At 46.7% G+C, this 17,682-nt stretch overlaps 1 protein-coding gene across 1 annotated transcript in view; it reads left to right on the top strand.

Moving 5' to 3' along the window:
- The first annotated feature begins 211 nt into the window (after positions 1-211).
- The window catches only part of OAF (out at first homolog), a 29,111-nt gene continuing 11,640 nt past the window's right edge, over positions 212-17,682 (top strand). Inside the window, exon 1 of the mRNA XM_082201078.1 lies at positions 212-1,084. Within this exon, the coding sequence (XP_082057204.1) occupies positions 836-1,084 (249 nt within the window). The 5' untranslated portion in view covers positions 212-835. The remainder of the gene's footprint in view (positions 1,085-17,682) is intronic.

Genomic DNA, 17,682 nt, shown 5'->3' with positions numbered 1-17,682 from the left:
TTTGGCTGAAGTTTTGCAGGGATGGTCTTGATTAAGGGGAAAAGCCCCCGCTCCCTATAAATCAAGATGATCACAGGAAGCCTGAAACCAACGGTGGCGGCATGTGCGTGCAAGTGCTAAAGTTCGTTCAACTTTTTCTTTCTTTCCTCTCCAGTTTTATTGCTTTCGCATTCGCTCTCCTGCTGGGGTGGGGAGCTGCACAGGCGCTCCTGCCCTTTCCAAGGCGGGGGAGGCAGGCAGGGGGCGCATGTCTCTTTAAGGCAGGTCCCACGACGGGTTGTTATGCTGGAGAGTGAAGGAAGTGACGGGGCGATTGAATGAAAAGGAGCAAAAAAAAAAAAAAAAAAAAAAAGGAGGAGAGAGAGAAAGAGAGAGAAGTAAGGGGGAGCTTGAAAGGGGAGACAGAGGAAGGAGAGGCGAGGGCCGGCAGCAGGAACAACGGGAGCCGAGGCGAGGGCAGCAGCAGTCAGCATCCGAGCACCCCTGGCAGCCGGGCGGGGCGGAGCGCAGCCGCAAGAGGACTTTCCCAGGAGTAGACCTCCCTCGCCAGCAGCCCATGCGGTGTCCGGCGGAGGGACATCCAGGGGCTCGAAGGGGCGCCAGTGCAGGGGGGTTTTTTCCCCCGACGAGAGGCAGGCAGTCAAGCCAGGAGCCTCCGCCAACTCTAGAAGGAAAGTTGCAAACTTTGGGAAAGTTTATCTCCTTCTTCCCGGACGGGGCGGTGGAGCTGCGGAGAGCGTGATCGGGACTCCGGCCCGGAGAGGGGGTCCCTCTAAGAGGGTGTTTGGATCAGTCTCTCTTCCCTCGCCCTGAACACCCCCACTTTCTACTGGAGATGCTCTGTCAGGGAGGAGGAGGAGGCGGCTGGCTCCGTTTCTTCTTGACGGCGCTGCTCTGGCCCCAGCCTCTGCCCTGGGTGGCCGCTGCGTCGGGGGCCCCGTCGGAGCTGCGAGTCCGCGTCCGGCTCCCCGATGGGCAAGTGACGGAGGAGAGCCTGCAGGCGGACAGCGGGGCGGACTGCGTCACCCTGGAGCTCCGCAAGGGCGACGGCACCCTCATCACCTTCACGGCCGACTTCAAACAGGTGCGGGGGCGCACGCGGGGGTCGACAGGGGCACAGGAATTGTGGCGGGGGGGGGCGGCTTTTTTCTCCCCGCCAGGAAAATGTGAGGGTCTTTCCTCTAAGGTAAGAGGATGAACGGGGGAACCAACTGGAAAGGATGGGGTTAATAGATACACACCCACACACCCAATATTCTAATAATAATAATTTATTATTTGTACCCCGCCCATCTGGCTGGGCTTCTCCAGCCACTCTGGGCGGCTTCCAATAAAGATTAAAAATACATTAAAATGTCACACATTAAAAACTTCCCTGGCGCATTGCTTAAACTTTTAATCTCCCCCTTCCTCCAATGAGCTGAGGGGAGCATCTATGGTGTGTGCCTCTCCCTCTATTTTATCTTCACAGCAGCCCTTGGTCAGACTGAAAGAGTACTAGATATCTGAAGGCCTGAGGGGGACGGAACTAATTCCAGTCCTCCCAATTTTATCCTGGTGGCCTTCACATCTCTGAGTGCCTTGCCTATAGTGACTGTGGGAGATTCATAAGCTCTGCAAAGATTTGAAGTGGTGGCTCATGGAACTCTACGCCTGAGTTTCTACCCACTAGGCTGAGTTGGACTGAGAGCTTTCAGAGGTGGGTGGGAGGTTGTAACCTCCTGGGTAAAGTGCAAGACAAGGGAAAGGAGCCAATCCCTTTGGTTGGAAGGTAGAAGGATTGACTTTATACGTGCCTAGAGGGGCCTTTGGTCTCATCCAGGAGGACTCTTCTTACCTTATGTCTTATTTCTGAGAAACAGTGTGTAGGGTTTCAACTTGGAGATTGCTTCAAAGACAGCATCTGCATCTTTGATTTCCCAACCAATGCCAGAGGTGCAACAATCACATCTGCTCACATCCTTACAGTGTTCTGGGGTGGTTTTTTTTAATGGAGTCGGCTCCCAGACATCAAAAGCTAGTTCATTCATTGCACCCACACGCAAAAGCCACATGCATCACCAAATCCCTCTCCGCCCCCCCCCCCATGATTTAGCTCACTCTCCCTGCATAAAGAGGGTGGGGACCAGGATTGTAGGAATTGGCCTGACTAGCTTGAGGATATATCTAATATTAAACATAAGTGCCTAGCTGGATCAGGGAAGTGGCCCACCTAGTCCAACATCTGGTTCCCACAGTGACCAACCAGATGCATCATGCAGGACCCAAACACAAGAGAATTCTCCCCTCCTGTGGTTTCCAGCAACTGGGATTCAGAAGCGTTACTGCCTCTGACTGTGGAGGTAGAGCGGAGCCATCACAGCTGGTACCCACTGAAAGCCTTACCTTCTATGAATCTGTCCAATCCTCTTTTAAAGCCATCTAAGTTGGTGGCCATCACTGCCCACTGCAGAAGTGAGTTCCATAGTTTAACTATGTATGGCAAGGTCCTTTTTCCACCTCTGTCCTGAATCTTCCAACATTTAGCTTCAGTGAATTTCAATGAGACAGAAATTAACATATATATGACTTTGGGCAGCCCTGTACAGGAAAGTTTGATGTCTTACTGAGTTTTTACAATTTGTTGGAAGCCACTCAGAGTGGCTGGGGCAACCCAGTCAGATGGGTGGAGTACAAATAAAATAGTAGTACTAATAATAATACTAATAATAATAACAGTGTTAGGAGAAATACAGAAAAAACTTTTCTCTTTCCCCATTCCCCATCTCATGCATAACTGTACAGTGGTACCTCAGGTTACATACGCTTCAGGTTACATACGTTTCAGGTTACAGACTCAGCTAACCCAGAAATAGTACCTTGGTTTCAGGTTAAGAACGGACCTCTGGAACGAATTAAGTACTTAACCCGAGGTACCACTGTATACACTTGCACCCTGTCACCCTTACTAGCTGTTTCTCTAAACTAACAAGTCCCAAATGGTGCAAGCCTTTATTGCAGATTTCCTCGAGGCAGTTGGTTGGCTGTTAGAAACAGAACTTCAGACTGGAAAGACCCTTGGTCTGACCCAGCAAAGTTCTCCTTATGCTCACTGAACTGCAGTGGTAAGGAATCAAGAGATAGCATGCACATGTTTAAACAGAGACTGCATCTTATGGCTTCCATGTGCAACAGGAGCTTTCCGAACCACAGCAGCTGCTTGAAAATGAAGATCAGTCCTGATTGTAATGCTCCCACAATGGAGTAATCGCTGTGTGGTCAGTGACACAGCCCTAAAGAACTGGCTCGCTTGTGCTCTGGGTGTGGGAGCCGAGGAGCATCTCTCTGTGCCCCAGCCATTGTCCTTTCCTTATTAAGCAGAGGCGTCTGTAGATCCCTGCCTCCCCCCACCCCAGCCCTGAACGGTCCACTGTCTGGAATATGGTCCCTGGTGTATTTTGCAGTGGCCTACATTATGCAGTGGAATGGAGCAGATCAAAGAGACTCCAGCCTGGGAACTCTGGTCACTGATATCTTCTCATGGAGGGAGAAGCTTGCAGGATGAGTGGGAGGGTGGGAGTGTTTATAGAGGATCTTTAACTGTGATTTCTGGCATTAGGCTTGCAGAAAGAGAGGGGAATGATCCCATGCAGGCCTCCACAAACTGATGCACCATGCAAAAGCCTATTTTCTGCCTTGTTTGTGGAGGGAGAAATCTTAGATGGGTAGGGTGCAAGAAATAAACTGTTGTTGTTGTTGTTTTTGTTGTTATGGTTCTGTGCTTTGGAGAAGGCCAACTTTTGCTTCAAAGTCCAGTAGGCAATAGAGAACAGCCTCCAAGTTTTCCTGGCAGGGGAGAGTTGGGGGGAACCCAAATTAGGACCAGCAAGTAAACCAAAGCAAGCTGGGGGGCTCCCCTCTCCTCCACCAACACACTGTAATCCCAGGTCCAGGTCCTAACTAGATCTGTGTCAGCTTAACACAAGGGATGAGGAATTCACAGGCTGTTGTTCGACTCCAACTCACATCATCCCTGACCCAAAGCTGTGCTGGCTGGGGCAGATGGCAGATGGAGATCCAGAGAGTCACAGATTCCCCCATCCACCCCTGCCTTAAACAAAGCAAGTTAGGAACCAGATATAGAATCTGGAGGTGGAGAAGTAGCTGGGAAGGTGCAGTGAGGGAGTGAGTCTCCGCCTGGATGGAATATGGATTCAAGGACCTTGCGTCATGTTGTAAGATGGGCATCCCCATCCAGGTGCCTTTTGGACTTCAGACCCCATCATCATCAGCCTGAATAGCTCAGTTGGTTAGAGCATGGTGCTGATAAAGCCAAGGTTGCAAGTTTGATCCCCAAATGGAACAGCTGCATATTCCTGCATTGAAGGCTTGGACTAGATGATTCTCATGGTCCCTTACAACTTTATGATTTCTATGATCCCTGCCCATGGGTCATGCAGACTGAGGCTGGTGGGAATTATAGTTCAAAACCAGCTCTGACTCTGTTGTTGTTGTTGTTGTTTGTTGCAGCTTTCTAAGTTTCTGTCTCTCACATTCAGCTTTTCCACAGCTTTTCTAGCTAGAGATGCTGAGGACTGAACCTGTGACCTTTCCCATGCAACACACGTGCTCTACCGCTGAGCTGTGCCCTTCTCTAATTGTCTTTAACCTCCTTTTAAAAGCATCCTGGGGCTGTGGGTTCCACTGGTTAACAGTGCATTGTGTGAAAGCAATGTCTTTTCAACACCCTGAATCTCCTGCTGTAGCTGTCGCCAAGATACGGTCCTTCACAAAATTAGCCTCTTTATGTGCCATCGGTCCATTGAGCTTAGTACTGTCTAAACTGACTGAAAGTGGATCTTCAGGGTTTTCAGTCTGGAGATGCTGGATAGTGAACCTGTGACCTCTGTGCAAACCATGTGCTCTGCTGCAAAAATAAAACCCTTCTCTGCAAGAAGAAGGTCTGATAAACACAGGAGTGGTAGTGGGAAAGAATGGAAGAATGTGCCTGATTATCGTGTTCTGCTACTTTCTTGTCCTTCGCTGTTGAGGTTCAGTAGGTCCTGCCTTACTGCTTGCAGGATGTCAGCTAAAGTGGTATTGGATGCTGAATTTAACTTCTCCCAAATCTCAGTTTTCATTTTGTTTTCAAAAAAGGACGTTCCTAGCCCTTGCTTGGCAGGGGGTTGGACTCGATGGCCCTTGTGGTCTCTTCCAACTCTATGATTCTATGATTTATGACAGTGAATATGCTAGAAAATATGTTGGCAGTGCTTGGTGAATTCAGAAGCCAGAATTCACCAAGCACTGTTGGTTAATTCACCCCTGGGGATTTATTAATAACCTTTTGCGCTGCCAAAAATTGCCTAGAATAATGCACATGTTGTTTCTCCTTGTTCTGTCATCACAAGAACCCTGCAAATTGTTTGAGCTGAGAGAGATTCACCAAAGGTTTCTTGGCCAGCTTAATGATTGAGTGAGATTTGAACCTGGGTCTCACTGGGCAGTCTCGTCTGACACTGTTACTGCAGTACACTGGCTATCCTGGGCAGTGGCGTAGCGTGGGTTGTCAGCACCCGGGGCAAGGCAAGTAATTTGCGCCCCCTAACCCGTGGATTTGCGCCACCTAACCCGTGGATTTGCGCCCCCTAACCCTAACCCCCAGATTTTGCGCCCGGTGCGGCCGGCCCCCCCTGCACCCCCCACGCTACGCCACTGATCCTGGGTCTGGTCTTGCCCTTCCCCATGACTAGCAAAAGAAGAATTACACAATGGGGTAATAAAGAAAAGTCTATTTATGGAAAAGTAGAGCAATCGGGCACATAGCTTTAATTTGCATAGAATGAGACTGGCTGGGGAATTTAGCTTTTGATGTCACAAACTTCAGATTACCAATGTGCAGTGTACATATGTCATGATGAAAGGTCTTTGAGTAAACTGTGGTCCCTTATAGCTTGTCTGCAAGTCCCTCAAATTGTCTGCTACAAGATAAGTAATAATGGAAAGCCCCAAAGCACTCCCACACAGAGAGGGTTACCTGCTGTGTTCCTGCCGTAATTCTTTCCCATCTCTGCTATGGCCAGGGTGTTCTGGCCAACTTCTGGTGGGACCTCCTCCCCCACCCTCCACCCACCCATTCTTTGTTTGGATTCTTTCAAAGAATGCAGCACCAAGTAGACATGGTTGTTAACCAGCAAGGCCCTTCAGCTGCCCTTAAGCAAAGGGGTGTGCTGAGAATTAATTAGCACAGGTCAATTATGCCTTGACCATTAGAAGATCTTTAACATGCTGTCTTGCTCTATAACTTTGACATACATGGGTGGACCATGCAGATCTTATTAAAAACAAGTACAGTGGTACCTCGGGTTATATACTCTTCAGGTTACAGACTCTGCTAACCCAGAAATAGTACCTCGGGTTAAGAACTTTGTTTCAGGATGAGAACAGAAATCGTGCTCTGGCGGCGCAGCGGCAGCTGGAGGCCCCAATAGCTAAAGTGGTGCTTCAGGTTAAGAACAGTTTCAGGTTAAGAACAGACCTCCGGAACGAATTAAGTACTTAACCCGAGGTACCACTGTAAATGAATGAGAGACGTGGCTCCTCTGCTTCATTGCAACTCATTTGTGTGTATTGTAGATGCAAGCCCCTTGGTGGAGATAGATATGGAAATTGTAAAGCCCTTGGGTCTTAGACCTGGCCATTTATTCTTTCTAAAGCACTGTGCACATGAATAGTACACCGTTATTGGTTGTGGTGGTTACAAATGAGGCTTACCACAAAATGTTGCAGCATAGAGTGCTGCTTTCCCCCATCCTGTTCTCATTTCTCTCCCTAGCAGCACCACTTTTCAGCATTCAGCTAACCATTGGTGGCCAATGAGCATGCTCAGCCCTCAATGGGCAGCTCCTCCTTTTAAGATTTCGATTCTAGTTTTGCAAACTTTGGGATTCCAGTTTCTTGGCTATCTAAGGCTCAGCATTTGGAGAACGGGGTCACTATTGGAATATATGCAATGGGGACTTCACAGAGGTAATTTAGTTGTTCTTGTAAGCGCATCCAAAAATGCATCCAAAAAGACTCTTGTCTTTTATCTTGGGAAAGCAGATCCTTTCCTTGCACTGTATTGAAATCTGCCTTTTGAAGCTTCCTCTGGTTTCACGAGCGATTTGCTAGAAAACCTTGGCATCTTGCTGTTTACACCTCCAGCCTCACTGTGCATATGGAGCTCATTATATGGTTCTCTGGGCGCCCACATTTATCAAGGGTTACAATCTGTGAGCCATGGACCCCTGACCTTTATTCCTTTATCTCCCTGCATTCCCAGATGTGACTGAAATCCCAATACTCCAGCCAAAATAGATGTAATGCAGGAAACCCATGATGATGTTCCACAGGGGCCATTTTTTGAAAATTAATAGAAGTCATAGGGACTGGGACTTTCTTCTCCTTCCATTCTAAGCTGCTCTTTGCCTGATGGGGAGACAACCTACAGGTCACAGTGCCAGCTTGGAGTGCCAGCTTGGCCCTGTGACCGTGGTTGCCATGCAGCATGCATGGCCCTGGCACCAAAATTTGTGGGTGCCTGGCTCCTTCACAGGGGATTTTGTGGGTGCTCATGAAGGGCCTTTTCCTTTCTACCTTTTTCTTATCCTTATGGTCCTTCACTCAGGCATGCAGGGCCCCAGAGAGCTGGCACCTATGCATACTGTAGAAACATAGGAAGCTGCCTTATACTGAGAGACACTCATGGTTCATTCAGCCCAGTACAGTCTACACTGACTGGCAGCAGCACTGCAGGGTTTCAGAGCAGGGTTCTCTCCCAGCCCTGCTTGGAGCTGCTGGGTTTTGAGCCTGGGACCTTCTGGATGCAAAGCAGGTGCTCTAACCACTGAGCTGCGGCCCTTGTATTTAAGATCAAAAGATATTGGTGTTTGACAATCCTAAGATATCTCTAAACTTTCTTCTGTGGGGAAATGACAAAAAAACCTATTTTTGGAGGGGGTGAGTTTAATGAGGGGGAAAAATTGCATGGGGAAAGCATTAAATGGCTTTCACACCAGTTTGACCTAGTTCGTTCTTCCTTCCAGTGACTTCTATTCTTTTCTCCCTTTTTATGTGAGCAGAGATTCTTATTGAAAATCTCTTGCACCACATCTCATTTGGCTCTCAGGCTGGGCAGACACACATACACACACACACCCCAAGTGTCCCTATTTTCCAGGGACTATCCCAGATTTACAGAAGCCACCATGGTTTCTGATTTGATCCTGAAATGTCCCACTTTAGCTTAAAGGTAAAGGAACCCCTGACCATTAGGTCCAGTCAGTGGCGTAGCGTGGGGGGTGCAGGGGGGGGCGGCCGCACTGGGCGCAACATCTGGGGGTTAGGGTTAGGGGGCGCAACTCCACGGGTTAGGGGGCGCAAATCCACAGGTTAGGGGGCGCAAATTACTTGCCTTGCCCTGGGTGCTGACAACCCACGCTACGCCACTGGGTCCAGTCATGGCCGACTCTGGGATTGTGGCACTCATCTCGCTTTATTGGCCGAGGGAGCCAGCGTACAGCTTCCGGGAAATGTGGCCAGTATGACTAAGCTGCTTCTGGCAAACCAGAGCAGCGCACAGAAACACCATTTACCTTCCCACCGGAGCGGTACCTATTTATCTACTTGTACTATGATGTGCTTTCAAACTGCTAGGTTGGCAGGAGCAGGGACCGAGCAACGGGAGCTCACCCCATCGCGGGGATTCAAACAGCCAACCTTCTGATTGGCAAGTCTTAGGCTCTGTGGTTTAACCCACAGCGCCACCCGCCACCCACCATCCACGTCCCACTTTTCCTTAGAATGTCCCTATTTCCATCAGAGAATTGTTAGAGGCTATGCAGTTGCAAAGGACTTTACATGTTCCGGAGCACTGTTGCTGCTCTGTATACTGAGTGGCCTGTAGGGAGGACAGGATCTAGGTCTCCACCCTGTTGATGAGCCCCTTCTTTTAGACACTGAATTTAAGAGCAGCTCTACTGAATCAGACCAAAATGGCCTGTCTAGTCCAGCATCCTGTTCTCACAGCAGCCAACCAGAGGCTTGTAGAAAACCCTCAAGCAAGACCGGAGGACAAGAACACTCTTTCCTTCTGTGGCTTTTAGCAACTGATATTCAGAAGAATTACTGCAATCCAACCAAGGAGACAGAGCAAAGTCATGATGGCTGGTAGACTTTTTCGCCTCCATGAATTTGTCCAGTCCAGGTTGAGGACCATCACTGCTTCCTGTGGGAGCAAATGCCCTCGTTTAACTATGTGTTGCTTGAATAAGTTCTTTCTTTTATCTGCCCCGAATTTTCCAACATTCATCTTTATTGCATGTCCATGATTTCTAGTCTTACAAGAGACAAAGAAAAACTTCTCCCTCTCCCTCTCACTTTTATTAATTTTTCTGTTTTACAGTTTAAAATACTCCTTTTACATCCTTAATGGCTTCCCTTCTTTTCTTTCCATGGTTCATTTTGCATATCATAATTTCCTGCATATTTTACAAAAACTATACCATTCGGTATTCCATTATTGCTCCCATCAAAACATGTTTACACTGTTGAAATTATCTTAATGCTGCCAGCGTTTTCAGCTGTACACAATTATTTCCCATATATTCAATAACCATTTTCCAATCTTCTTTAACCATATGTTCTTCCTGTTCTCTTGTTCTATATGTTAAGTCTGTGAGTTGTGCATATTCTGTCAACTTAAGTTGCCATTCTTCTTTAGTTGGGACCTCGCTCGTTTTCAATTTCTGGGGCTAACGAAACATAGGCCGCAGTAGTAGCATACATAGAAAAACTTTCCTCTATCCACTTCCTCCATGCCATGCATGGGGGGCGGGGGACACTTTGATCATGTCACCACTTATTCACCTTTTAGCTTTGACTGCCTTGGGGATTCTCCTATATTAGCTCCAGCCCTTGCCTTTGTGTCTGACCTGAACAAAGATCTGTTCTTAAGCAGAGACAAGGAAAGGGAGGGTCCTTCTGGAAGAAAACCATGTGAGTTCTAGCATTCCCAGATGTTTGTTCTTTCCATTACCCGCCCTTCCACACACAAAGAAATGCTATTGAATTCCACAGCACTGGTGTGGTTGCTCCAGAATCCTCTTTGGATTTGCTTAGCTCAGTGATGGCCAAACTTGGCCCTCCAGCTGTTTTGGGACTACAATTCCCATCATCCCTGACCACTGGTCCTGTTAGCTAGGGATGATGGGAGTTGTAGTCCCAAAACAGCTGGAGGGCCAAATTTGGCCATCATTGGTTAGCTGAACATGAGTGCCATTGACAGATGCTGGAAATAGGTGGAGGAAGCTGCTGAAGGATGTAGGATGTAGCTCCCACAAGTTCCCACCAACCTAGATTAGAATTAGACAGATTCGTGGAGGAGAAGGCTATCTCTCTACCAATCATGCTCTGCCTGCACGGTTGGAAGGCAGTGATGCTTCTGAATGCGATTTCCTGGAAACCACAGGAGGGGAAAGGTCTCTTGTGCTTGCAGGTTTCCCATTGTGGCATCTCATTGGGCATAGGATGCTGGACTATATGGCCCATTTCTCTGATCCATCAGGCTCTTTTCATGTTCTTGGAGAGATTTTCTGCAAGGGTACCTGATGGTGGGCATCTGTACAACGCTTGAAGAATGGAGAATGAAAATGATGGACTATGCAGAACTGGACAAACTAACTGGGAAGATTAGATATCTACGAGACCATAAGTTCATCGAGGACTGGGGGAAATTTGTTGAATATCTGAAAAGTACATGTGATGTGCAAACAACGCTTGTGGGATTTCAAGAAGCTCTGTGAAAGTTTGAGGAGTATTGTAAAAAAGAAAAAAGATTGGAAGGGTATATTAAAAGACAATACTAAATTTAGGAAATGCGTATCTAAAAATTAATTATGGATGATTGGCAGAGAAGCTGAAGGAAGTCTAAAAAAAAAAGAAAATTTGTGATAAATTTTGATATGGGATTATATGTATATTTGTATTGGAAATTAATAAAAATTATTATAAAAAAGAGGGTGGGCATCTGTAGGAAGAAGTTCTAGCTTTGGTGAATACTGATTCTGACCCAGGTGGAGAACCCCTTTATCTTCCTGAGGCCTTCATTCTCTTCTGGGCAACAGTTTGAGGGATGCATGTCCTCCTTCCAGGCAGGCAGAAGATGTGATCAGAGTTCAAGGACATATGCCAGCCAGGCAGAAATAGTTAGGGAGCAAAGTAGTATCAGCAAGGGGGTGTGACCTAGGGAAAGGGAAAGTTCTGAGGGCCAGATGGAGCGGCCTCAGGGGCCAGAGATCCCCCACCTCCTGGTATATGCCACCTTAATGGTTGAGCTGCTCATTCTTCTCAAGTTCTACTGGTTGGCCGCTGGAGTCCCCTGAGCTGAATCCGGCCCATGGCAGGTTTCCAGCTGACTTTGGAGTTGTTGCCTGCTCTTTTTTTCTTGGGGTGCAGCCTGGATAAAGCTTCCTGTGTATTCTAAAAGTGGTATCTCTGCTTTTTCTAGCTTTGCGTAGCAGCCTAGCCCAGTCAGCGTAAACCTCATGTTGATTTCAAAACTGTACTTTGCCCCTTTTATAGCAGCAGAGAAGAGCACTTCAGTCTGGCTGCGTACTATTTGAGGAATTGAAAGTGAAAGAATTTCTGCAATCTTTGTGGCTTCCCGCTACTCTTGACCTCAACTTGCGTTATCTTGGCTTGGAACTCTTCATTCATCCCAGAGGAGGGAAAGAGATGCCATCTAAGTGCTGGGAAGTGGGGGAGGGTCTGCAGCTGAAGCAGTGTTTAAAATTCCTAGGTCCTGGGTTAGATTCCAAGGAACCTTTGTGGTGTAAAATTGCTGCGCCCTGGCCTGAGATCAATTCTTGCCGTTTGTATAGCAGTTCAGGGTCTTCACCAGGTGTGTGGAGGCTGCACATACTGGTAATCCTTTCAACAGTCCTATAAAGTACAGGTGAATTGAATCCTTTTTGGCTTGAGGGCCACATAACCTTCTGGGTGACCTTCCAAATGCGCACATGCACATGAACATGCACACGCACTCCTCTCGAAGCTCTATCCAGGCAAAAAAAAGAGAGGCATTATTGGAGTTCCAGTGCACATTCCAGGCAGACAGAACCACTCAAGGAGAATGTGAAGCAGGACTGGTGAGGGTGTGTAGCCTGAGGAGAGAGAGGGTGTAGCCTAGGAGGGGGCACGGTCTAGGGACAGTCTCTGTATGTTGCAAGTGAGGGCCTCCAGCAGAGGGCATCTTATCAGGAGGTCCCATTCTGCATAATTTAGGAACTGAATTCCCTCCTGTTATGCCCTCCAACATTTCTCAGATGAGAATAGGGACATCCTATTCAATAATAATAATATAATTCTATTATTTCTATCCTGCCCAACTGACTGGGTTGCCCCAGCCACTCTGGGTGACTTCCAACATATATAAACACAAAATTAAACATTTTAAAAACCCAACCTTCCCTATACAGGGCTGCCTTCAGATGTCTTCTAAAAGTTGTATAGTTACTTGTCTTCTTGACTCGGGGGTCGCATGACACCAACATTTCTCTGATGAAAATAGGGACATCCTTAGGAAAAGCAGGGCATTCCGAGATTGAATCAGAAACTGGGACGGCTTCTGTAAATCCAGGACTGTACAGTGGACGCTTGGGTTGCGAACGCGATCCATGCGGGATGCATGTTCACAACCCGCAGCAGTGCGTCTGCGCACGCATGGGTTGTGATTTGGCGTGTCTGCGCATGCGCAAAGCATGATTTAGCACCTCTGCGCATGCGCGGCCGCCAAAACCTGGAAGTAACCCGTTCCAGTGCTTCCAAGTTTCAGCGGTCCGGGACCCAAAAAAACTCAACCTGAAGTGTCTGTAACCCAAGGTATGACTGTACCTGGAAAATAGGGACACTTGGAGGGGCTGTGTCTTGCTTTTCTGGTGCCTACTGGAGATCATCCTCTTCCAAAATGCCTTTTAAATAGAGATCTTTCCCAGTCTGCATCAGCGAGGGGATTGTTTTTAAGGTATTTTATTGTTTTGTTGCTTGCTGATGAAACACTGGGCTACTTAAGAAGGGTGCGTTATGAATCATAATAATAATCATAATAAGGCTTGCATGGTACTTTAATGTAGCAATGGAAATCCTGTGGCCCTCTAGATGTTGATGGACTATAACTAACTCCCATAATCTCTGGAAGGTTATGTATTTATTATTTTTATTCCATTAAATGTATGGAATAACATACATTTTGGTGGTTAAAAAAACCAAAACTCTCCTAGAGGTTTATCATGAAAAACACACCAATTAAATCATTGGTAAAAACACTAAAAAAAAAAACAAACCAAAACCCAACCATTTTAAAGCATTTTTTAAAAAAATTAATGGCATTAAAGTAAAAAACAAACAAACCACAGATTATAACATACAAAAACATTCTATGTATCTTTGAAAGGTAAAGGGACTCCTGACCATTAGGTTCAGTCGTGGCCGACTCTGGGGTTGCGGCGCTCACCTTGCTTTACTGGCTGAGGGAGCCGGCATACAGCTTCCAGGTCATGTGGCCAGCATGACTAAGCCGCTTCTGGTGAACCAGAGCAGCGCATGGAAATGCTGTTTACCTTCCCACCAGAGCAGTACCTATTTATCTACTTGCACTTGATGTGCTTTCGAACTGCTAGGTTGGCAGGAGCAGGGACCGAGCAACAGGAGCTCACCCCGTCGCGAGGATTCGAACCGCTGACCTTCTGATCAGCAAGTCCTAGGCTCTGTGGTTTAACCCACAGCACCACCTGTGTTCCTTGTATCTTTGTAGGCCTGCCTAAAAAAAATGTTTTTAGCATGTGCCGTAAAGTGTACAGTGAAGATTCCTGTGTGATGTCAATAGGCAGGGAGGTCCAAAGTTTCTAACAACTGTGGAATGGGCGTTATGTGACTGGGGCCGATGGGAACCCAACAACATCTTGGACCACAGGTTCCCCATCTCTGCCTTAAAGCCTGCCTGCTTTTGTGTGAACCTGTTCATTTGCGGAGGTCCTCTCTGCACTATTGCTCTCTGAGAGGGAAAAGAGGCAATTTGGGATGCACAGTGAGGCGGTCCGGAAGTTTCAAGGCAGGTTCTCAGCAGGAATAAACCCGGTAACGTTAAACATTAGCAAATTTATCACACGGTTATTAAAGTATATATTTCCTGCAGGCTGTGTTTGAGGGCAGGCAGGGGCACAGTTTGGCAGAATATTGCTTTTGTTATCCTGTGGAGCAGCCGTGCAAATCGACACAGGGTTGCATTTTAATTAAGCACATCTTTTAAGAGGGGGGCAACTTATGGAACATTTTGAGTTAAAATAAACTTGAAACCTGAAAATGGTGTTGCTGCTTGGAGAAGTGGTCCCCTAAGGCATATCCTGATCCTTCAATGGCTGTGAATTTCTTGGTGTCCTTGTGTTTGAACCCTGTTATCTCCAGTTTGGGCGTGTGTGAGAGAGAAATTATATCAGATAGGACCTTGTTTACATCTAATGTTAAGCCCAGACCACGAATGAGCAAACACACAAGACTTTGGAGATAGGATCTCAAGCCATTTTTTCCCTCCTGGGTCATTTTTATGCTGTTGTAAGCCATGGTGTACAAGGGAAGTGGGTAGCGCTGTGGGTTAAACCACAGAGCCTAGGACTTGCCAATCAGAAGGTCGGAGGTTCGAATCCCCGTGAAAGGGTGAGCTCCCGTTGCTCAGTCCCTGCTCCTGCCAACCTAGTAGTTCGAAAGCAAGTCAAAGTGCAAGTAGATAAATAGGTACCACTCCGGCGGGAAGGTAAACGGCGTTTCCGTGCTCTGCTCTCATTTGCCAGAAGCAGCTTAGTCATGCTGGCCACATGACCCAGAAGCTGTACGCCGGCTCCCTCGGCCAATAAAGCGAGATGAGCGCCGCAACCCCAGAGTCGGCCACGACTGGACCCAATGGTCAGGGGTCCCTTTACCTTTACCTTTAACCCATGGTGTGGCTTTGGTGTGTATTGTCCAAAACCTGTCCCATGGTTTAGCTCTCCCAGATCACAGAATCAAAGGGCCTCCAAAGATCATTAAGTCCAACCTCTGCAATTCAGGAATCACAGTTTAAAAATCCCTGATAGATGGCCATCCAACCTCTGTTTAAAATTTCCAGTGAAGAAGAGTCCACTGCCTTCTGAGGTAATCTGCTCCACTGTTGAACAGCTCTTGACGTCAGTAAGTTCCTCCTAATATTTAGTCAAAATCTGCTCCCTCATAATTTGAATCTGTTGATTTTGGTCCTACCCTCTGGAGCAGGAGAAAACAAACTTGCTCTGTCTTCCCTGTGACAGCCTTTCAAATATTTCAAGGAACAGGCTAGGCATACCCAACTCCCTCAACTGTTCCTCATAAGGCTTGGTTTCCAGACAGTTGATCATCTGGTCACCCACCTCTGCACACATTCCAGCTTGTAATATCCTTCTTAAAGAGTGGTGCCCAGAACTAGACACAGTACTCAAGGTGTGGTCTGACCAAGGCAGAATAAAGTGGGATTATTACTTCCCTTGATTGAACACTATGCTTCTTTTGATGCAGCCTAGAATAGCCTTAGCCTTTCCCCGCCTGCTGTATCACACTGTTGACTCGTATTCTGTTTGTGATCTACTAAGACCCTCTAGATCCCTTTTAGTGAACTGTTGTCAAGCCAGGTGATCCCCCATCCTATATCTGTGCATCTGGTTCTTCCTGCCTATGTTTAGAATCTTACATTTGTGCTTATTGAAATTATTTTTGTTAGTTTTGGCCCAGTTCTCCCATCTCTTAAATTCCTTTTGAATCCTGATTCTAGCTTTTGAAGTATTAGCTACTCCTCCAAGTTTAGTGTCACCACAAATTTATTGAGCATAGTTTCTAGTCCTTCATCCAAGTCATTTATAAAGACATTGAACAACACTAGGCCAGGACCAGAACCCTGCAGTATTCCACTTATCACTTTTTTCCCAGGGTGAAGTTTTATTGGGTTAGGACAGTTAGGGTTGCCATATGCCCTCTTTTTCCAGGACATGTCCTCTTTTTCATGGGTTGTCATAACGATCCACAGTTAAAAACAGAAGTCGGAAAATGTGTCTTCTTTTCTGCTCTTCAAAATATGGCAGCCCTAACAGTCACAGATCCACCTAACGGTAACAAATGTATTAATTTTTATTTGTTGTTTCATAAAATTTATACACTGCTTGGTTGTTAAAAACAAACAAACCTGCAAAGCGTTTTCCAAAAAAATAAAACATTAAAATCAAGAAAAATTCACAACCATACTTTACAACATACAAAAAGTTAAAATACTAAAACAGATTAAAATTACCTCCACTTTCTAAGCATCTGAGTAGGCTTGTCTAAACAGGAATGTTTTTAGCAGGAGCAGAAAAGAGTTCAGTGAAGTTGCCTGCTGGAGCTCAATTGGCAGGCAGTTCCAACGTTTTAGGCACTCACTTAGTAGGTTTGGCTATGGCTACATTTCGTGGCTTGCCTGGGAGAGCTAAACCATTAGCCTGCATTCACAGAACCTGTAAATTATAGGCAGAGCATCTGCTTTTTGTTCAGAAGGCTCCAGGTTCAATCCCAAGTGGAGTTGGAAGAAACCCTGAAACCCTGGAGAGCTGCTGCCAGACAGTGTTGACAGCATTGAGCCAGATGAATCAACGATCTGCCTCGGTATAACACACCTTCCTGCATTCTGGCTGCTCGCCTCCGTTTCATATCTTGCTCTTTTCACCTCGATTCTCCCCCCCAAAACACACACACACACACACACACACACACACACACACACACACACACCAAGCCTGACTTATACACTTCAAAGCCTCCCTAGCCCCACCAAAAGAAAACCCTCTTTCTGCTAAGTTTTACAGCCCGAAAAAGAAGCAGGCACATCCTAAACTGCATGCCGCCCTGATTAGCATACACTCCTAATTTGCACACACAGTTCTGGATAGCAGAAAGTGGAGTACTAGGCTGTTGAACTGCGAGGGCTTTTTTAAAGTGTTCGTGTTAATTAACTATTGGAACTACAAATGCGTAAATGGTGCGCCTTTCGGATAGAACTATGGACCTGCCTTCGCTTTCGGGGTAAAGTAATTCGCCACTAAATCTGGAAACATTAGATGGTTAGCTTCTCCAACCCACTCCCCGCTGCTTTTATCACTACTGCCCCTGAATTGCTTTCCAAAGAAGGATTTCCCAACATTCTCCCTTCGGGAGTCATACTGCGCAAAGAGCCCTTGAGTCCGGAACATCTGTGGGGGTGCTGATGTCACGCTGGAACTTGTTGTCTTTGCTGGAAAAGCTTCACGGAAATCCTTGGCCGCGAACCCTGTCCTCCTTTTGCTTGGCCAAGAACTGACTCAGCGCTGAATCACCTGGTGTGTTTTTTACTGCAGGAAGGGAGTCGGGAAAGGGACCTCCCTCATTTTGAGGAGAAACCTTTTTTTTTTTTTTTAAGGAGTCTTCTGGCACCTTAGCAAATATTTGTGGACTGGAGTCCATTTCATCAGCTGCATGACTTTCATCCCAAATCGGCAGCTTGCAGTGCAATCCTAACCAAGTCTACTCGGAAGATAGATAGATAGATAGATAGATAGATAGATAGATAGATAGATAGATAGATAGATAGATAGA

Source organism: Podarcis vaucheri, assembly GCF_965113315.1.
Source record: "Podarcis vaucheri genome assembly, chromosome: 15".
NCBI lineage: Eukaryota > Metazoa > Chordata > Lepidosauria > Squamata > Lacertidae > Podarcis > Podarcis vaucheri.
Note: the sequence above shows the minus strand (reverse complement) of the source record. Positions and strands in the feature narration are given on the sequence as shown.